The following is an 18212-nucleotide window of genomic DNA, read 5'->3' as shown; positions in this document are numbered from 1 at the left end:
GTGACTTTGACTCGCAGAATATGAAAGTAAATAGAAAGGAAACTAGCAGTACTATGACCACCTGCACAGAAATGTTTTTGTACGGTGGCTTTAGTCAGAGAGAAGTTTTTTGAGCTGACAGGACTGCAATTACTCAACTCTTTTAAATAATTGAGTGGGAACACTCGCTCCGTTATTTTCAAAAGAACTGAGCATGTACTGTCTGCTAAGTGTTTTCACTAGAGAGAAAGGGAGGGAAAATATTTCCCCTTCTCTCTCATGTAACAGATGAGCACTTGAAAGGTATGTTACACAGTGTATAAAGCTCTTCAGAAGCCCAACACATTAGTTCTCCCCTTATATTGCATTTCTGCACTAATGAATAAAGCAAATCTGCAGCTCCTGTGTTTTAAATTCAGCTCAGTGAAACTACACTACTGGGCTGGGATTCCAGATGAGACTATGCCCTGTCCAGTTTAACAGCTATTTTATCTTAGGAAGATGGGTGGGTGGAAGTGGCCTCTGTCCAAAAATCAAATGGTTTGGTATTGTTAAGTGAACTGCAGTTTGTGTATCATTTTTGTTTTCTCTGAATTTGAGGGAGGGGAGACTTTCTGTAAGAGGTATTTGCAGGACAGCTGCTTCCTTATTATTTAGATGTTCCTTACAGCCACCATGGCTTGAGTATTGAAATAACTTCCAATATTACCTCTGCAATCATTTCGCATACGGTTCCATTGATTTTTGGATACTCACAAGCTGTTGCTTTGATTGAATATTATGGAAAGATTATGACGTGATTATAGAAAGCTGTAACGTTGTTTAATGTGCAGACCCTAATAGAAAGCCTCTTCTTTTTAGCAAATGAATCTTCCTTTCTGAGCATGTTATGTTGCTATCGTCTTCTCTGTGGTCACAATGGAAAACTCATGGGAAGTGGGTCTCCTATATCCAACGTGGTAATTAAATTATCCTCATTTGTGGGGCTGTTACTGTTGTGTATTTTTATTTAGCCTAATTATCCCCCTTGGCAGACAGCCTGTTGGAAGTCCCTATGCTAATGCTTCTCAGAAGGGAATCCAGCTTTCTTCTCCAAGTGTGCATCTGTCTATCTGTACATACGGGGTATGTTCATATCACTTGTGGTCCAGTCCAAGGTTTTTGTGCATGTTCACAGTACTTGTTGGCCACGTTCCTCTGTTCGTCTGCATGCAGTCCCAGAGGAGCAGGGTGTATCATAAGACTCTTTCACTAGCTTAGCTCCTCTGGAGCATTTTTATCTTGCTAAAGCCTGCAGAAATTATGCCCCTGATTTCTCAGTACTTTTTCCTTTGTTTCATTTGCTGTTTGCTTTCATTTGCTAAATCTGTACTAGGTTTTATTATTTTTTCTGCTACTGTTCTGGAGGCTATGGAGGAGCTATATCACACACTCATGACCTATGTTTTCCTCTGCCTGTCTTGCTCATTTTCTGCCTTTTTTTTTTCCTTATTTTAAAATCATTTTAGGGAGAAAACAAGGTTGCACTTATCACCTGTCATATCTCTTAATTCACATTGGTTTGGGGGAGGAGCAGGCACACAACAGCGTGTAAGATGGTTCATTGCTTCCTTTGAAGGCCAGGCATCAGACTTGCATCTCTAGTGAGATTTAATATTTATCTTTGGCTCTGAGATTCCTTAGGAGCCTACAGGGACCCCAAAGCATTCTAGAAATCAGTCAGCTCAGTCAACTGAGTCAACAGTCTTGACTTGCAGTGCTTATGTTCAGGCCACCCTATCTGAAATGTCTTTGGGTCATGACACTATGTACATAAGGTACTGCATGACACTGAGTCTTTCTCGAAGTTGTGGCTGTGATTTCAATTCATCTCAGAGATGGGGATTAGTCTTTTACTTTTTCCTTGGAGAAGCAGCTGCTAAATGGATCACTGAAGATTGAAGTCCTTCAAGATCCAGAGACAGTATGTAAAGTTATCAGTTGCCTGGGTTTCATGGTAAACTGGTAAACCAGGAAAGTCCTTCCTCTTCCTGACACAGCTGATTGGATTTCCTGGAGCCTGCCTGGAAACAATAACTGCAAAAGCTTGTCTCCCACAGGAGCATTTTTTTCTGTAGTGGAAAAACTGGTCAGGCAATTACAGGCAGGCCCTGTCATCACATTGTGGACTTGTTTGGCAGTCCTGAGCCATATGGCGCCCTGTGCTCATGTTACCTTTCACGTAAGGCTGTGCTTGTGTCCCTCAGCATGTTTGACTCTACGAACAAGCCCTCCCAGCAGGGCTGTGGTGGTTCTTTCCTTTGATGCTATTGTTCCTCTGTCAGTGGCTACCCTCCTCCCAATTTCCACCAAGGGACACAGTTGGGTTTTCCACCTTTGCCTTGAAAGATAATTGCAGGTATTTCTCTGCCTGGTTGGGGACTTCACCCTAGTAATTCAACAGCCTCACTGACTTTGCGTTTTGATAACTAGAATTCATAGCAATGCCAAATGCATGTTATGAATTCTCACTCATGTCCAGGAGCATGCTGTCTGTGTTTGCCCAAATGATGGCATATTTACATCATCATCATGCCATACATATATCAACAGACTGGATAGCACAGGATCCCTATTCTATAGTTGATCTTCAGGACTGGTATATGTAGTGTTAGTGTCAGATAGGTTCACTACCAAGCTTTTATTGCCTCTCTTCTGAAAAGACAGTTTTCCTGAGAACCACAGGATTCTTAGGTCCTTGAGTTGAGAGAAACAGCACCACAGGGCACAATCTACCTTTATATGGCTGCTGGATGAGAGAGGGCATAAACATGCCTATAGATAATGATAAAACAAAATAGGCATCTGGTTAGGGTGCTTGCAATAAGAACACCAGCAATACAAAGGTATATATGGCCAATATATTTCAAAGAAGTGTAGTTACTGGTAAATAATTTTTCTTTTGGTTGCCAAAAGTGGTCAAGTAACTCTGTATATATCAGTAAGAGTAACCTTGTTATTTAGTCCTTGTATGGTAAAGAGTAAACCCTTTGTGTCTTTTGTCATCTAAGAGATTGACTAGGTGTGTAGGCTGTGGAATAGATCTTTCTAATAGCTCTCAGATTTTAAGTATCAATAAGATAGTGTGCTAAGCACCACACAAAGCTAAAGCATTTTTTTTATATCTAAGCAGTATTTTGTTTTCTCCCTAGATGCAATTATTAGGGGTTCTTTGTTTCATTTAAAGACACATGAACAGTGCGCTGCCTTAGTTGTCAAATATACCAGAAGCAGAACTAAAGGATCTGATAAGTTTTTATCTTTACTAAATTCTGTTACTAAATTCCGAGTATTTGGTTTCCCCTGTGTACCACATAGGGAACTTGTTTCTCCACGAATGCAGTGCATTCAAACTGAATTTGACAAATTCAGTAAAATTATCTGTTGGTAACATCTTCACAACCAATTGTTGAAAATAGTTCAGTTTTATCACCTGAATCGGAGATTACTATTTATACATGCCTGTACTAAAATTCTTCATAACAGTCAGGAAGAACACAAGTAGTAAGATAAAGCAAAAGCTGGCACAGCTTCAAATATACTTAACAAAACCCAATACAGACTGCAGTAGACAGTGTTTTGAGTCAGACTCCAAAGCTGCAGAAAGAATTGATACTAGGAATGTCTTAATTTCTTCCAGTTTGAGCCAGAGGTATGAAGCTTGATAACAAGTAAGTACAGCATACTAATGCTTTGTCTGTACTCCAGGTTAGCAGTGACTTCTTTAAGTGTTTAGTCTCTGTTCAAAACTGAGTTTACTAAATTTTGAATGTCGAAATACTAGTGTTTGACTTAGGGCAATAGAGGTGACTATTACAGAAAAAAATGGAAGTGATGAAACTTGGTTGATGAACATAATGATTTTAGAACACATTAATTAGCAAGAGAACGCACAAGTGCCTGTTTTGAGCAGATGGAAAATCTTGGAAACAGTCAGAGAAGTAATTGCATTAGTTACGGAATCAGAAAAGAAGGGAAGAAGCTCCTGAAGGGAAGCTAAAGGGCAAAGGATCTGACAGAAAAGTTGCTAGTCTTACCTTACTCATCAGGGCTGAAACCTCTCCACTGAGAAAAGAAAGAAGGTGCAAAACTGGAAAAAATGTGTATAACAAAGCACCAGAATCTTGTCCAGGGCAGATGCTGACTCCTCATCTTCTTCAAAAACAAGGAGATGGCAGCAGCTGCATTGCAGGGGTGAATTAACTGCTGCTGCAGGAGAGGTGGTATTGAGGAAGACTTCAAAACTGTGGAAAAGCTGTGGAGAACTGTGGATTAAAAGCCACAGTGATGCCAGGAAAAACCTGCTGTCCAGCAGCAACTGAGCAAGGATTGGACACACAAAGACTGTCAAGAAGTATGTCAGCCAGGCATGACTGTCTAACTGCATCCAGCTCTGGAGGGAGGAGGTCTGAAGGACAGTAGGCTGCAGAGGACAGTTGCTGGCCTAAGGACTAGCAATGGAGGCAAAGCTGTCTAAATCAGTAACTGATCTTCACTTGGCCCACTCCAGGATTAGGACTTTGTGTCATCTGATGAACTGTTAATTGGCACTTAAATGTGACAGAGCAACAGCGTGCAGGTATTTTGCTGAATAAGTATCTATGCTGGAATTATGCTGTATGAAGAGGAATATTAGAATTAAAAAAAAAAAATATGAAATAATTTGAGAAGCACAAACTCTATTTGAAACTGATGACATCTTCTACAAGACGGGTCCAGGCCACAACCATAGCCTAAGAGCAGTCTGAGAGCCCATTACACAACTTATGATTCAGAAATACCACTGAAGTAAATAACTAGAGATTCAGATGGACAATTGTTATTTTTTTTTGTAGCCTGCTTATGCAAAGACTAAGGCCTTATGTAGTCACTCTGCCTTTTTCCCTTGTACCTTTTGATCCCTTTGGTAAGTCAGACTGAAATTTGACAGAGAGGTAAGATTGCCAAAGCTAGGGTATTGCAACATCCATGAAAATAGGTGACCAGCTATGATTGCTGAAAGAAAGGCTATAGAAGCTCTTGGAGAATCCACAAAGTTGAGAGACATCAGGAGTATCCCAAGCCAGAGAAGGCTAAATGGCCAAATGTTCCACACACCTCCAGGAGCATTTACATTAGAGGCCTGCAGATGCGGCTGGACTAGGAAGGTGAATTACAGTGTAGGCCACCCAGCATTCTTCTGTTTGATTCCTTTCTAGTTTTCCTTTGGCCCTGTGAGCTTTTCCAGGAATCACAAGTTGCCATATTTCAGGAGAGCCCTAAACCTGTTGGTTGCATCATGTATTGTGCAGACTTTAAATTGCAAATAAACTTGATAATAGAAAATAGGAGCACAGAAAGATTGAATAATAGGACGAAATCAAGACTGGATACGACAATGCTGAGCAGCCTCAAAGCACTGATAACAGATGAAATCAAATTAGCTGAATCTGGGTGCAAGTATTTCACAATTAAAAATAATGTTTTTTAATTAAATTAATTCCAGTAGAGAAGGAAGTTAAAGACACAAATCATTAGCCAAGTTTATGGTCTTTCCCTAGCTTCATGTGAGTCTGGTAAAACATGCTATAAATCTGAAAGCTGCTGTTAAGAGCCCACTGTCAGATTTCCATGAAGCACACTATATAATAATCATTTTGTTAGGTTTCTCTCGATAATGTCAAAATCCTGTTGCTCTTTGGATAGAGATACTGTACTGTGCCTATAAATGAATCATCGGGGAGATGTATAAATTAATACATCAAGATCTAGATTAAAAAAAATACTGAAAATGCTTTTTAATTTCCTTGGGTTCTGATGTCTGACGGTGTATTTGTTATGATAAAGAATTACTCTCTCCTCTTCCTTACATCTCGGAGTGATAGCAGACCTGAAGGTGAAAGACTGACGATTCCAAGATTAAAATGGTGCTCTAATATTGAAGGCAGCATGCAAGGAAAAACCCCCCTTCTTCCAAACCTGAATTTCACTGCAGGGCATGGTGGGGTTAATGGTAGAGCAGGTTACACTGGGAGCTGTTTGGAGAGGGAGGAGATGAGAACAGATTGCCAAGGCACAATTACGCTAAATGAACTAAGCATAGGCCACACCTGTGCCTGGGACCTGGCGCTTGCAATCCAGCCCTGATTGGCTCTCCGGAGACTTCCTGGAGGTAAAGTGTCAATTAGTGTAATGACCCTGGACTTTGTCCACTCCGTTCGTTCATTCTGAGCATGGAATAATTTCCTGTACACTGGGGGATCCCTTTTAGCAAACTCCTCACAACACCACCTGCTCACCCTTGCTCCTGCTCGCTCATTCTTTCAGTGCTATTCCCAGCTCTCCTTCAACAGTCCTGCAGAACTAGAATACAAAATGCAGCACGCCCTGGAGGCAGTGAGTCTGGATCTTCATTCAGACAACAATGCCTAAACACCTGTATAGATAGTATTATCCCTCTCTCTCTCTCTCTTTTTTTTTTTTTTTTCTTGGAATGGAGATTATAGCAGATCCTGCCCTTGCAGCCCAAATCTATCATTCCCACTCAAGGAAATGATGGGACTCCTTGTAAGAACAAGAGGGGTTCCCAGACCCATTAACAGTTCAGACTGTTTACTGTGAAGTAATTATCCCCATCTTACATTCAGATTAAAGGCACTCTTCTGTTGCAGATTTATCTCAAAATGCACTTCTTTCCTATGGCTGGAGGTGGTTTTAACCCAGTATATGCAGTCAGTAAACATTACATTTACAAAACACTGCATGGATGTTGGATCTCGTACACGCTGTGGAGGTAAATCTGTCTGGGCAAAACCTAAGGTCATTGGAGTGATGAGGGAGGTTCTCCATGTGACCAAGCGTTGCAGTAGTTCAACAGGAAAAAAGCATCTCCCACAGCCAGCGCCACTTTGTTTCAGTGCATGACTCCATGCAGTGAAACATGAGTGCAAGCCCCAGGGCTAGTGCCAGCCTGCAGGTACTGCGGTCCCCTAACGTGCGTGGAGGCTTGCTGTACGTCTAGGTGAGGAAGATAGTGTGTTTAATGGAGGCTTTTGAAGACGATCTGTGGTTGGGATGGTATTGAATGATTCCTCTGAATGATTCCTCGCAGCATTTGGGGTCCTGCCATTGTCACGCACTTAAATATGAGGAAGACAGCTGCAATCGGATATTTTTAAGCTAGTGTCAACAGGTTTAGCCTGCTTAAGAGCATGTTAAACCCTACTGAGACAAGGTTTATGGGTTAGCTGTATGACTTGGAGCATAATCTATATGTGTTCTTTAGCTTTAGCCAGCTTTGTACTTATGTGAGAAGTGTGAGCCTTTTATATGTGCCAAGCTGTTTCTATCATGCTTTGGGGAAGTCATTCAGCCTATGCTAAATGCTGAAATAATCTAAGAGTGTAGAAGCTGCAGGGGAGAGCAGTTCAAAACATCAGGAACTGAGGTTAGGCCAAGATTTCCTGTCACTGCTGAGCTAGCTGAAAATGCTAGGAGTATTCTGAACATGAGAATCAAAATACAAAGATGATTTAAATGACTCTAGCCTATTTTGTTATACCACAGCATTCATGTGTCTTAGGTTGCTAATGAGCAACAATGCTGTGGATAAGTGCAGTAGTTAAGATTATAGTCAAAAGATTTTTTTTTTCACTGCAAGAGGACTGGCATATTTGGAGCAAAAAGCAGCAGTCATGACAACATATTGTTTATCTTTCATCCAGACCACAGCTGTGTTTTCCACTGGTCTGTCCAGATTATGGTTAATTTGGAATCCTGTGTATGAGAAGCCGTTTCGATGGATGAAATTGGGCTATCTGTTAAGCACTTAAATATTTGCAAAGATGCTGTGGAGCTTAATTAGTTTGCGGCAACATTTTATCTTATGAGTCCACTTCCAAAAGAAGTTCTTAAATGCTAGAGAGATGATACAAGTACGTGACAGAAATAAACACATTAGATGGTTATAAAAGCAGCAGCAGAAGGTATTAAATGATTAGATATCTAGAATCTGTTGGACTCTAACAATTGATTAAAATATGTATTAATTCATATTAATCCTTAATATGAGGGTCTTAATAAAGTGTGATTAGTTAAGGTTTGGAAAGAGCTTTCAAATTCTGGAACAAGAGGTGCATTAGAAATCTAAAACACTGAGATATATGTGTTCCACTAAACTGCATTTTATCTCAGATTGCATTACTAGAGTATTTAGTTTTAAAAATCTTTTCATTTCGACTCCCTTGTTTCATTAGTCTCAGCAGAGGAGAATCCAGTCCAGATGTCTACAGTTATTGTGTACATCTCTGACTCTCCCATGTTTTTAGGTATACTCCTGTTCTGTGTTTTCCTCTGCAGCACTTTCCCTCCATGTGCAGGCTCTCTTGTGTTAGAAGTCTGTATGTCAACATAGGTTAGCTTCAAGTCCTGCCAACCTCTTTTAAAAATCTTTTTTGATTTTTTTTCTTTCTTTAAGCACGCTGCGGTGCTGGCAGTCCTGTGTGTTTGAAATGTGACCAGAGGGCTTCCAGATAAAATCCTGACGAATTGAAAAGCCATTATGCCACTGGGATGCAACACTGCCTAAACTCTCTGAGCCAAGTGATTGCTGCCTTCAGTGTCCTCATCAAGGCTGTGAGTCATAGATGGTCTCTGGCAGCTTCCAAACTTCTGGCTGTCCCTCCATTTTCAGCATAGTCTTTGGAGGAGCACAGGAGCATGCAGTTCACTGCTATTAGAGCTATGGTAGGATGTGTGGGGAGAGGTGCAGGCAAATTTGAGAGCTTCACAAGAAATGGTCTTTCAGGGTGATCTGTACAGGTCATACAGCCAGTCCTGGTGATAGCCTCTACTCCAGGATACAGCTAGCTGGGTGTGAGAGCAACAGATTAGTTTGCTTGCGCTTGTCATTTCAAATTCCCATCCGGTTCTCTATCAGCAAAGCTCAGGCCCATCCCCACAATTAGCTTCTCTCTGGATGGCTGCCGAGATGTGATATTTATAGGGTTTACTGGAAACTGTTGGCACATTACTGGGCTTCAAAATGTGATTGTTTTTCAAAGAAGGAAATTAGCTGGAGTATGGGGCTGGTGGCCAGCTTGGACTATAAGCAAAGGGAGCCTGAGGTCAGGACCAAGTTGCATTGTTTCTCTTTTATCTTCAGAAGCAATTTGCCGCTCTCTATTTTTCAAGTGAGTCTTGATGTGATGGACAAAATGAGATCATTGAGTAATAAGCCTCCATTTTAGAAATACTTGAAGTATTAGTGAAGTACACCATGTGTCACTTAAACAAGTACTTACTGGAGTAATACTTTGGATAAAAATATGATTACTTAGAAAACTTTGTATGAGGGCTTGAGCATGACAGATGGGTCCCAGCTTGGAACAAAAAAGCTGTGATGGAAGAATGTAAATGGGGCAGAACCACAGGGTAGATGTTGTGAAATGGAGGAAGTATTCTTGTCTTGGGCAAGTCACTTCTATTCTTTTTCTCCATCTTCCTGTTTGCATAGCGTTAGTTCATCTTGGTGATTGTGAAGTTTTATTAGACAATGGTTATAAATAAGATGATTTGAAATTCTGAGCTTGAGAGAACTCTTGAAAAACAAAGTATTGTTGTTACCTTCATTTCCCTACAATAAATGCCTCTGTGCAATGGCATATGTTACTGAAAAGCACTTGAAAGTGCGAAGGATGAAAGCAAAGAGAACTAGCTGACCTCTAATAAGACACATTACAAGAATCTCCTCAGCAAACTTGTTCGGTTACTTAATGTCCGTGGCAAGGTGTTTGTCCTGTGTTCTAGGAAGTCTCCCTAGATAATCATTTAAAACACAGTTGAACTTCAGGACAAACCCCAAAGCACCCTTTCCTGTACATGCCAATTTGTCAATTAGATCCTCTCAGGAATCAACACAAGCTCGCAGCGCACACAGCCAACTGGAAAGCAAGGCATTTGGGACCACTGGGGCAAGCTGTTTTCAAAGCTGAATGCCCTACGGAGATGGTCTGCCATGTGCCCCTTTTCTGGGGCGGGCAGGCTGTCTGCCTGCCTTGCTGCCCCAGGCAGACCAATTCAGACTCACAGCCACCCATCCCAGACAGCCTGGGTGCTTCCTTCCTGTAGGAACCTGTGGGCGGTCAGTGTTGACCGCATGTTTACATGCGCTTTGGCTTTGCTATTGCCCAGGAAAGGTGTTCTGAATTAGCTGAGTGACGTAGACACTTTAGCTGTGCTGTGTATCAAGCTATATGTATTCTGAGAATCTCTCTAGTAACTCTAAATTTTTTGCATTCCAGTTTTGCCAGCTCTGAATATCAAGGAGTTATGGAGCGAATATCTGGTATTGTCCAACAACACAAAGAGACTATGGTGCCTGGAGAGCCACAGCTTAATGTATGCGACAAGGCCGTCATGGTAAGGGGTTAAAACATAAATAAATATGAGAATCCTTGGCTTAAAATATATTTTCTAAAGGCTTGAAAATCTCACCTAATGTTGGGAGGAGATGGAGAAGAAATGCACGATAGCCCTTTTGAAGGGCTATCTGGCTATTGCACTGAAGAACCAGCTGTTTGTTATCTGTGGAATGCAGTAGCACAGAAGGCCTAGTACAAAGTGAGTCGAATTAGGTCTGGAAAGTCTACCAACACACTGTGATAAACTCTGTCACTTCCTTCCTTAGAGATATTGCAGTATCTACAGCTGTAGGTCCTTCTCCTCCTTTCTAATCCCCCTCTGCAAATCTCAAGAAGTCCTCTGCGTTTTGAGTGTTGGGACTGGGACAGTGGCTCTTGTCTTTTCAGTGATGTATGTGAGTGTCCTTGGTCTTGCACTTAGTATCCCCAAATCCACCCATGCCTGTCTTTTCCAAAATCTTTATGAATTGGAGCATATCATACTTGTTTCTAATTCTGTGTTGTTTTGAACAGCATATTGGAAAGTTACAGTATGGCTTTCCTCTGAAATGGTCCTTCATTTATTTAGAACCTGGAGAAGGAACTGCATGGTTTGAAGGGGATAAAGTTTTCAGATGTAAAGACTTCTGTAGTCTAAGGGCACAAAATAATAACAGGCAAAATCTTACTGAGGCTAAAATAATCTTCTGAGGCAGAAGATGAGTACCTGCTGCTTAGGGTCTATTTCCAGCTGGGCAGAAAAGTGCAAAAAGTGGAAGAGTCTCTCCTTAGTAAGGAAGCAAAGACCTTTCTTAGCTTTGTAGCGTCTTTTTATTTTTGGATGTTAAGTAGGAAAAAGATTTGAAGGACCATTGTTTGTGTTGTTTTCTTTCATTATTCAACTTAATAAACACTATTCTGTGCTCTTCGGGGACCTTATGGGTTCAGGCACTCTCCCCAGTGCCTTGCTGCTGCCAGAGACTGGAAAAGCATTTCTTCTCTACTGACAGCAACTCCAAAACTGGTTCATAAAGTGTGACACGCTCTGTTATTTTGCAGCTACCCTGGTGCAATGTGTTTAGGTACTGTGAAAGTATCTGATATCCAGCTTCATCAACACGCTGTGTCTTTAGGTTGTGTAATGGAAGAAGTGCTGGATTCAAGGTCCTGTGCTTCATTCTGTGCCTCAGCCCTCTCTTAGTTAGACTGTTCCCTGAGGATGTCCTGTTGCCTATCTCAATTAGGTAGAAGTTCTGCCTTTTCTCTTGCCAGACTGTGGGCTCTGATCTGGCTATGGTAATGTCCTGGGCTTGGCCAAGTCCAGCTGTGTTTTGCAGAAGCAGTGAATGACTGCTTTGATGCTTGGCCCAGCTCTAACCAGATTATTCAGGCTGTCTCAGACAGAAAGCTCTTTCCGGTGTGCTGGGTAGTATTCAAATCCCTGGAGAAATGCTCAAATCCCAGAGGGAAGCTTTTTTACAGTATGGATTTTATATTCCACTGTAAACTTCTAACTGGCTAATTATGCAGTCACAAAACTAAAATCAACAGAGGCAGCAAATTATGTCTGGTCTCAGACGACAAGCAATGAGGATAACCAAATCTTGTTTGAGTGATAGTATTGCTGAGGTTGCTTTTACCCTAGATCTGTCTTCGGAGAATGCTGAGGGATAAATATCACTTAGTAATACTATGCTGAACAGGTTTCTAAATTCTGTCACCCATTTATTTGATTTGGACATTTAATATCCTTTTGGGAACAGAAGTGAAGAATTGTCCTTGCTTGTCCATGAGCAAAGCAGATGCATCATTTTGTAGCTGCTACTGCAATTTTGCAATTGATGGAAGTGCAGCAACTTCCACCCCTCTGAGCAGGGGATGTGTTTGCTGGCACGTCTGCGAAGTGTCCTACTAGCAGTGTAGATGAAGCCCCTGTGGAGCCAGTTCTGCTGTGTTTGCCTCTTGTGGAAGTATGGGAGAAATTGTCCCATGCAGGGGAGCCGTGCTGGCTTGCCTGTGTGTTTGACTTGCAGTGCACACAGTGTGCACAGAGTTCCCAGTGCTTAAAGCGCGAATCCAGGAAAGCTGACTTGAATTGTGAGACTGAAGCAGATACAATCTAGTTTTTTCAAACGAGTGAACGTTTTCTTTGTTTCTTTGGATCTCTATTGCCCTGCAGAATGGTCAAGCATATAAAATTTCCTGCAGTGATTGTGCATTTGGAAAATGAGAAACAGATTTAAAAACAGCATTAATTGTTTCTACATTGTCTGAAGCCCTTCATGCAGTGAGGTACCTTCCGCCTAAATTCCCCTCTGCCTTCTCCCTTGGCTACGGAGATAGCTGGTGTGTCACTGCCATCTGTTGTCAGTTATATGGAATATAAACCTGCTTCAGCGTTTTTTTAGGAATAATATTTTTCCCCCAAAGGAATTCAAGTTAAAGCAAATGCAAATAACGAGGAAAAAAATAAATAAAATAAAAGGCAGTAAGGTCAGAGCTGAATTGATCTTTAATAGGTGACAGTGCGAATCTCCAATGGATGGATAGGTATAGAGAGAGAGAGGGCTAGAGAATGAACACAAAAGATTTCTGAAGGCACGACAGGAATTGTAACCTTTTGTTCACGTTACTATGGTCTCAAATTTAAAATGCAGAAAACAATGAAATGAAAAAAACAACAAAAACGAAATGAAAAGATTCTTGTAGCCAAATTCCTTCCTCTTTTAATCCACTTGGAAGCTGGGGTTTGCAGTGAGTTCCCTTGCTGACGTCTCTCTGTTATACTCAGGGTGAAGCAAGCTGGTTCAAGAAACATGGAAACAAGGGAAGCAAATAGTTCTAGTTTGCATGCCTTGGAGTAGTTGTCATTATAAATGCCTCTTACTCCATTTATTCATGAATTCATCTTAATGCTCTTTAAAATACAAGCTTTCTTACCTCTCTCACCCTTGGCCTTCAAAGACTATTACTTATTGCTTGTTTCCTCAAGCAAGTGCACAGATATCTTAGTGCTGAGAAGTATAACTCCTTTCTGGATCCCAGGCAAACTGAGAGGTTTCAGTAAAACTTCATGGTCTGGTTGCTGCAAGGCATGACAGAATAGAGAGGAAGGTCACCACAGTCCCAGCAGACTGCAGCACGCACAGGGGAGACCACTGCCTCTGTCCCAGGAGAAGAGAGTTGCAAAAAGATCTGTAGTCTTTCTTTGGAAAGACTGGATTTGGAGTTAGGAGGGGCTGCAAGAGAAGTTTCATTTTTCAAGCAGGACATAAGAGTGTCTTTGTGAGAATCAAAAGGGTGCAGTTAGAGTACAGGGCTTAGAAAGTATTTAATGTGAACGCGTGACTTCATTTTTCTGTATACCTTTTGTTTGTTTTTAACAGAATTGGTCTCCCCCAGGCTGCGAGAAGCTAGGGAAGTGCCTGAAACCGCCTCAGTCTGATCCTAAGAAGTGCTTTTGGCCTCACTGATCTTTTCCACGGCCCTCAAGAACTACTCAAAAAAGCCATAACCAACTGGACATATGGTTTACAATGCATGTTTTCTCATGTTGGCACTCCCGTTTACACAGGAAGGGTGTGATGTATTATATCATCATTTGCTCTTCCAAAAGGACCAGTGTTTATATTGGTAGCGCTCAGGGTTTTAGCCAGTACTCTTCTTCTGTTTTAGTTTTTGCCGTAAATGGTAAATTTTCAGTGAAGACAATTTCAACTGCAAAAGGCCTTTAGAGAACCACAAGTCTGCCGTTACCTCAGAAATGTCATGGATGCATCTTTCCTCTTGCTCCTTCCACCCAACTTGCCCTCTCAAATCATCCCTCCTTCTGATGCCCCACAGTGACTGCAGGGGATGTGCAGGGAGGCTACAGCCACTGGGAGCCCTGCTCAAACTGGCCTTGTTTTGTTTGCATGTAACTTGTTGTTTCAACGTTTGATTTCCACAGTGAGATCTTTGGGCGCGAGCTTGTTTTTTTTTTTCTTTTCTTCCTAAACTTGTGAGTACTGGGTGCAGCTGTACGGCCCAGATGGCTGCTGTGCGTGGCTGAGTGCAAACAAGCGCTCCCTCCTGTGCTCTAGAATAAAGGATCGGCTCTAGGGAGGAGAACGCCCCGGCCCTTCCGTCTGTAGCTGCAGACGTTCGCTAGGTAATGTTATAAAGACTGGTGAGGACAGTGCGTGTGTAAGTATTGCTTTACTGCTGGTATGCAGGATGTTCTTGGGAAGCTGGGGGTCCGTTGTTCATTTAAGGGGTTTTCTTCCTTTCTGGAAATCTGGGCCCAAATATGGTTCAAGTCACGTTTCAAGTCGCATGATCTGGGCCCAGCCAACTAGAGGCTCAGAAATGCCCGTTTACATCAGATGTTAACTCTTGACCCTGTTTCCAGTGCTCTCTGAGGAATTCTCCTTGTGCAAACTTTCCACAGCCTGGGTGTAGCACTTCTCTAAGCATACTTCATAGTAAATCCAGATCCTTAGCACAGTTTCATACTGGAGGTTTTTCATCTACTTCTGAGTGCTTTTCGCAGCCATTGCTACTGCTAGCAACTGTTTCTTGTACAGAACCTAATGAGGTTATTCTGGAGCCTTGGAGGAGTAGCTAGAAGGAATCCTGGGCAGGCTATTTGGGCACTGACTGCTCCACTTCCACCCCTCCAGTGTTTTAGACAGTATGCATGTCCTCTTCCGTACTAGTAAACTATCCTGCTTAATTCCCAAGCAAAGCCTGGGACTGCAGAAGGATTGAAAGCTCTGCTTGTGTGGCAACTGCTGCGGTACTACCTGCTACCGTGTTCACGTTTTTGTTCTTACTCTCCCCATAAACCCAAATGCTCTCATTCCATCCATTCCCATGGTGTACGCTACCTCTAATCCTTGCCACAGTAATTCCTCGTATGCATCTCATGAAGCTGGATAATCCTGTAAGATTGTAGTAGGTACGGCTCTTGTGTTGGCTCTTACTGCCTCACCTATCAGAAATCACAACCAACGGCAGCAGCCCGTGCTGCATCCTCCAGCACACCCTCACTGGTTCCCTGACTCTCACCATCTGCTCATCTGCAAACAGGACTTTTTTATTGTCCAGACATCTCTTTACTGCCGTGTGATGTTCCTCCTTGTTCCCCCAGTGTTTCAAGGCATTTCCAGTTCATCCATAATGTTTCTCCTTGTTCTGACACAATGTGGATAGCACAAGTTCTTGCGAGATTCAGATCAGCCTGTTCTTGAATGATGCAATGAGAAGGAGTGATGGAGGATTTGCAGCAGTCATGAATGGCACAGGAAATCGGACAAAACCAATAGCTTTTCATTTTCTGGGCCTGTTTCACTCCTGCTTTAATACTTCTGTCACCTAGAAATGTCCAGAGCCTAACAGTCTACTGTTATCAGCAAATAAAAATACCACCAGATGAGGGAGTCTGTCACTACAACTCCCAGAAAATTGCCGTCAGCTCCCAAACAGTTGTGAACGTGTCTGCTGCAAATTATGACGATGCTTTGTGTTTGTATGTACCGTTTATTAAGGGATCACACAGCAGGATCGCAGCGCATCTTGTGCCTACTAGCCTAGACTCGCTTTCCCTGCTGCCGGCGTTCGCAGCGTGCACATGGCGAGTGCACCGGATGCAGTTACCCGTGTACCTTGCTTGCTGGCCTGCTGTTCAGTCATTTCTCTTCTACAGCTTACAGTTTTGAAGATGCTGCTTTTCCCCTGTCTGTGTAACTTGCTTGGACAAGACCTCCTGTTCTCAGTGCACTCAGTGTTTGGTTACCCAGCACGCAAAGACCTCATCTCTTTTGGAAAAAGTAGTTTCTCAAAGCTCGGATGCTGCACCTACACTTCATACACACAGCTCTAGAAAGCTGCCTGCTATAAATGAATTGAGTTGATGTTTACTTACCTGCTTCATGCTCGTTTATTATAAAAGATCAAAGTTTAATATGAGGAAACTACTGCTTTAAATTTAAATGAGAATAGAGCTGGATAGCTAAGAAGAATTTTCATTTTAATTAAAATTTAATTAAATTAATTAAAAATTTTAAAACTAAGAATTTTTAAATCAATGCCTTTTCCAAAGTTGTACATTTAAAGTTGTGAGATGAGGAACTGATGAACAAAAATAAACTAATTTATCAAATAGGCAGTATTTGATTTGTTTGCACACACCTGTAAAACAACTGACTATCGCCTGGTTTGGGGAATAGTCTCACAGGTATGCCAAGATCATGCAACTGGCTTGGGTTAAAAATAGCTTGTTTTGTTTTCCTTGAATTATTTTTACCATGGATCAATTCTCCAGCCCATGCAGCTGCCCAAGTGTAATTCCAAGGCTGGAGCGGGGAGCAGGCGAATGAGCGGCCTGGGGCTGCAGGCACCTGCACAGCTGCAGAAACAAATGCCTGTTAGCCTGCATGGGGCAGCTCAGAAACGCGGGTGTGTGTCTTGGGTGGCAGAGCAGGCAGCATATATTAGCTCACCCGCCTTTATTGCTTATCCTGAGCTTTCGACCTGCGGTTGGTCCGGGAGACGGTTGCCCAGCGCACTTTGGGGTCCTGTGCATCCCGCGGCAGCTGTCGGCTTCCCCCGGGTTGTGTGTGTGTCGGCGGCAGGGGAACGGCTCTGGCAGCGTTTCCTGGGGGCCGGGGGCCGCAGCAGTGGAGCTGCTTGGCTAGTGGCTTCCTTTCTTAAGCTGCGTAAGCAAGACAGAAGAACTGGACCAAAGATGATATCTGCCTGAGACTGTGTCTAACTATGTGACTTTCCTTTCTTTGTATTTAAATACGCCTCCTAAATGCTAAAAGCTTAATACCTTCTTGGGCTAAGAGTCCAAGGAATTTCTTGCTCGCCTTTAATTTCCAATTAGCTGAGCCTCTTGAGTCTCCCTGCTCTGCCCCAGAGGCTATGTAATCATCAGACCCTCCATGCAGAGAGGCCTCTGAAATTGATGTAAGTAATAATCGTGGAAAAAGTCCTACCACATTTACAGTCTATGGCTGCAAAAATGGAGTCTTGATTTAAAAATCTGCAGCGACAAATGGATTATTTCGGTGGCAAATTAGTCTCTGTAGGCCAACAATTTGGCGATCTGAACACTGGAATTGGAAACCAGAAGATCAATTCCAAACACTTAGAGCCAAGGTTAATGCCCTGTGCAGAGTATTGAGTGCAGTGATGGGAGATAACATGCCTCTGCATTTTAAATGGAAGCCATGGAATACAATATTAAAAGTGAAAATGGGAAGGAGCTGAACTGAATGAAAGCGAATGATGGTCACATATTTGCTAATAAAATGTTACAGTGTCAGGGGACTGAGTTTCCAGGGGGATATTGAGGATGACAGTGGGGTCTTTCAGCAAAGGAAGTGGAACTAATGCTGCTGAGGAGGAGGCCGCTGAGCTCGGGAGCGCTCCCGGCTGCGGGGAAGCCTGCTCGGCGCTGGCCGCCGTCGCTACCTGTCGAATCAAGTCTTTCCCATATTTGGTGGACAGCTTCCAAAAGCCTCGTGGTTTTGCAGAAGGTGATGCAGCCCAGACAAAGATCTTTCAAAGGCCTGAGGATGCTCTTGTATCCAGTGAAGACAACATCTTCCCAGTCACAATGCTAACTTGGCGCTCAAAGAAAGACATTTTGAAGGTGAGAGTTATTGTTTAAATCAGGGATTCGGGGAGAAAAGCCTGTGTTTGGAAGCGGTTTATTTTGTGCAGAGCTGCAAGCAGCCTCCCCAGCACAGCTAGAAGAGAAACCTCTCCCCAGGGATCTTGCTGTCGTCCTCAGCACTGGGAAGCTTTATATCCTATGTGCACGTTTAC

General features: G+C 42.5%; 1 protein-coding gene across 1 annotated transcript in view; it reads left to right on the top strand.

Moving 5' to 3' along the window:
* GALNS (galactosamine (N-acetyl)-6-sulfatase) overlaps nucleotides 1-16461 on the top strand; it is a 50893-nt gene extending 34432 nt beyond the window's left edge. Inside the window, exons 13-14 of the mRNA XM_062586707.1 lie at nucleotides 10299-10416; nucleotides 13784-16461. Coding sequence (XP_062442691.1) covers nucleotides 10299-10416; nucleotides 13784-13870 — 205 coding nt within the window. The 3' untranslated portion in view covers nucleotides 13871-16461. The remainder of the gene's footprint in view (nucleotides 1-10298; nucleotides 10417-13783) is intronic.
* Nucleotides 16462-18212: the final 1751 nt, after the last annotated feature.

This window comes from Rhea pennata, chromosome 13 (genome assembly GCF_028389875.1).
Source record: "Rhea pennata isolate bPtePen1 chromosome 13, bPtePen1.pri, whole genome shotgun sequence".
Classification (NCBI taxonomy): Eukaryota; Metazoa; Chordata; class Aves; order Rheiformes; family Rheidae; genus Rhea; species Rhea pennata.
Note: the sequence above shows the minus strand (reverse complement) of the source record. Positions and strands in the feature narration are given on the sequence as shown.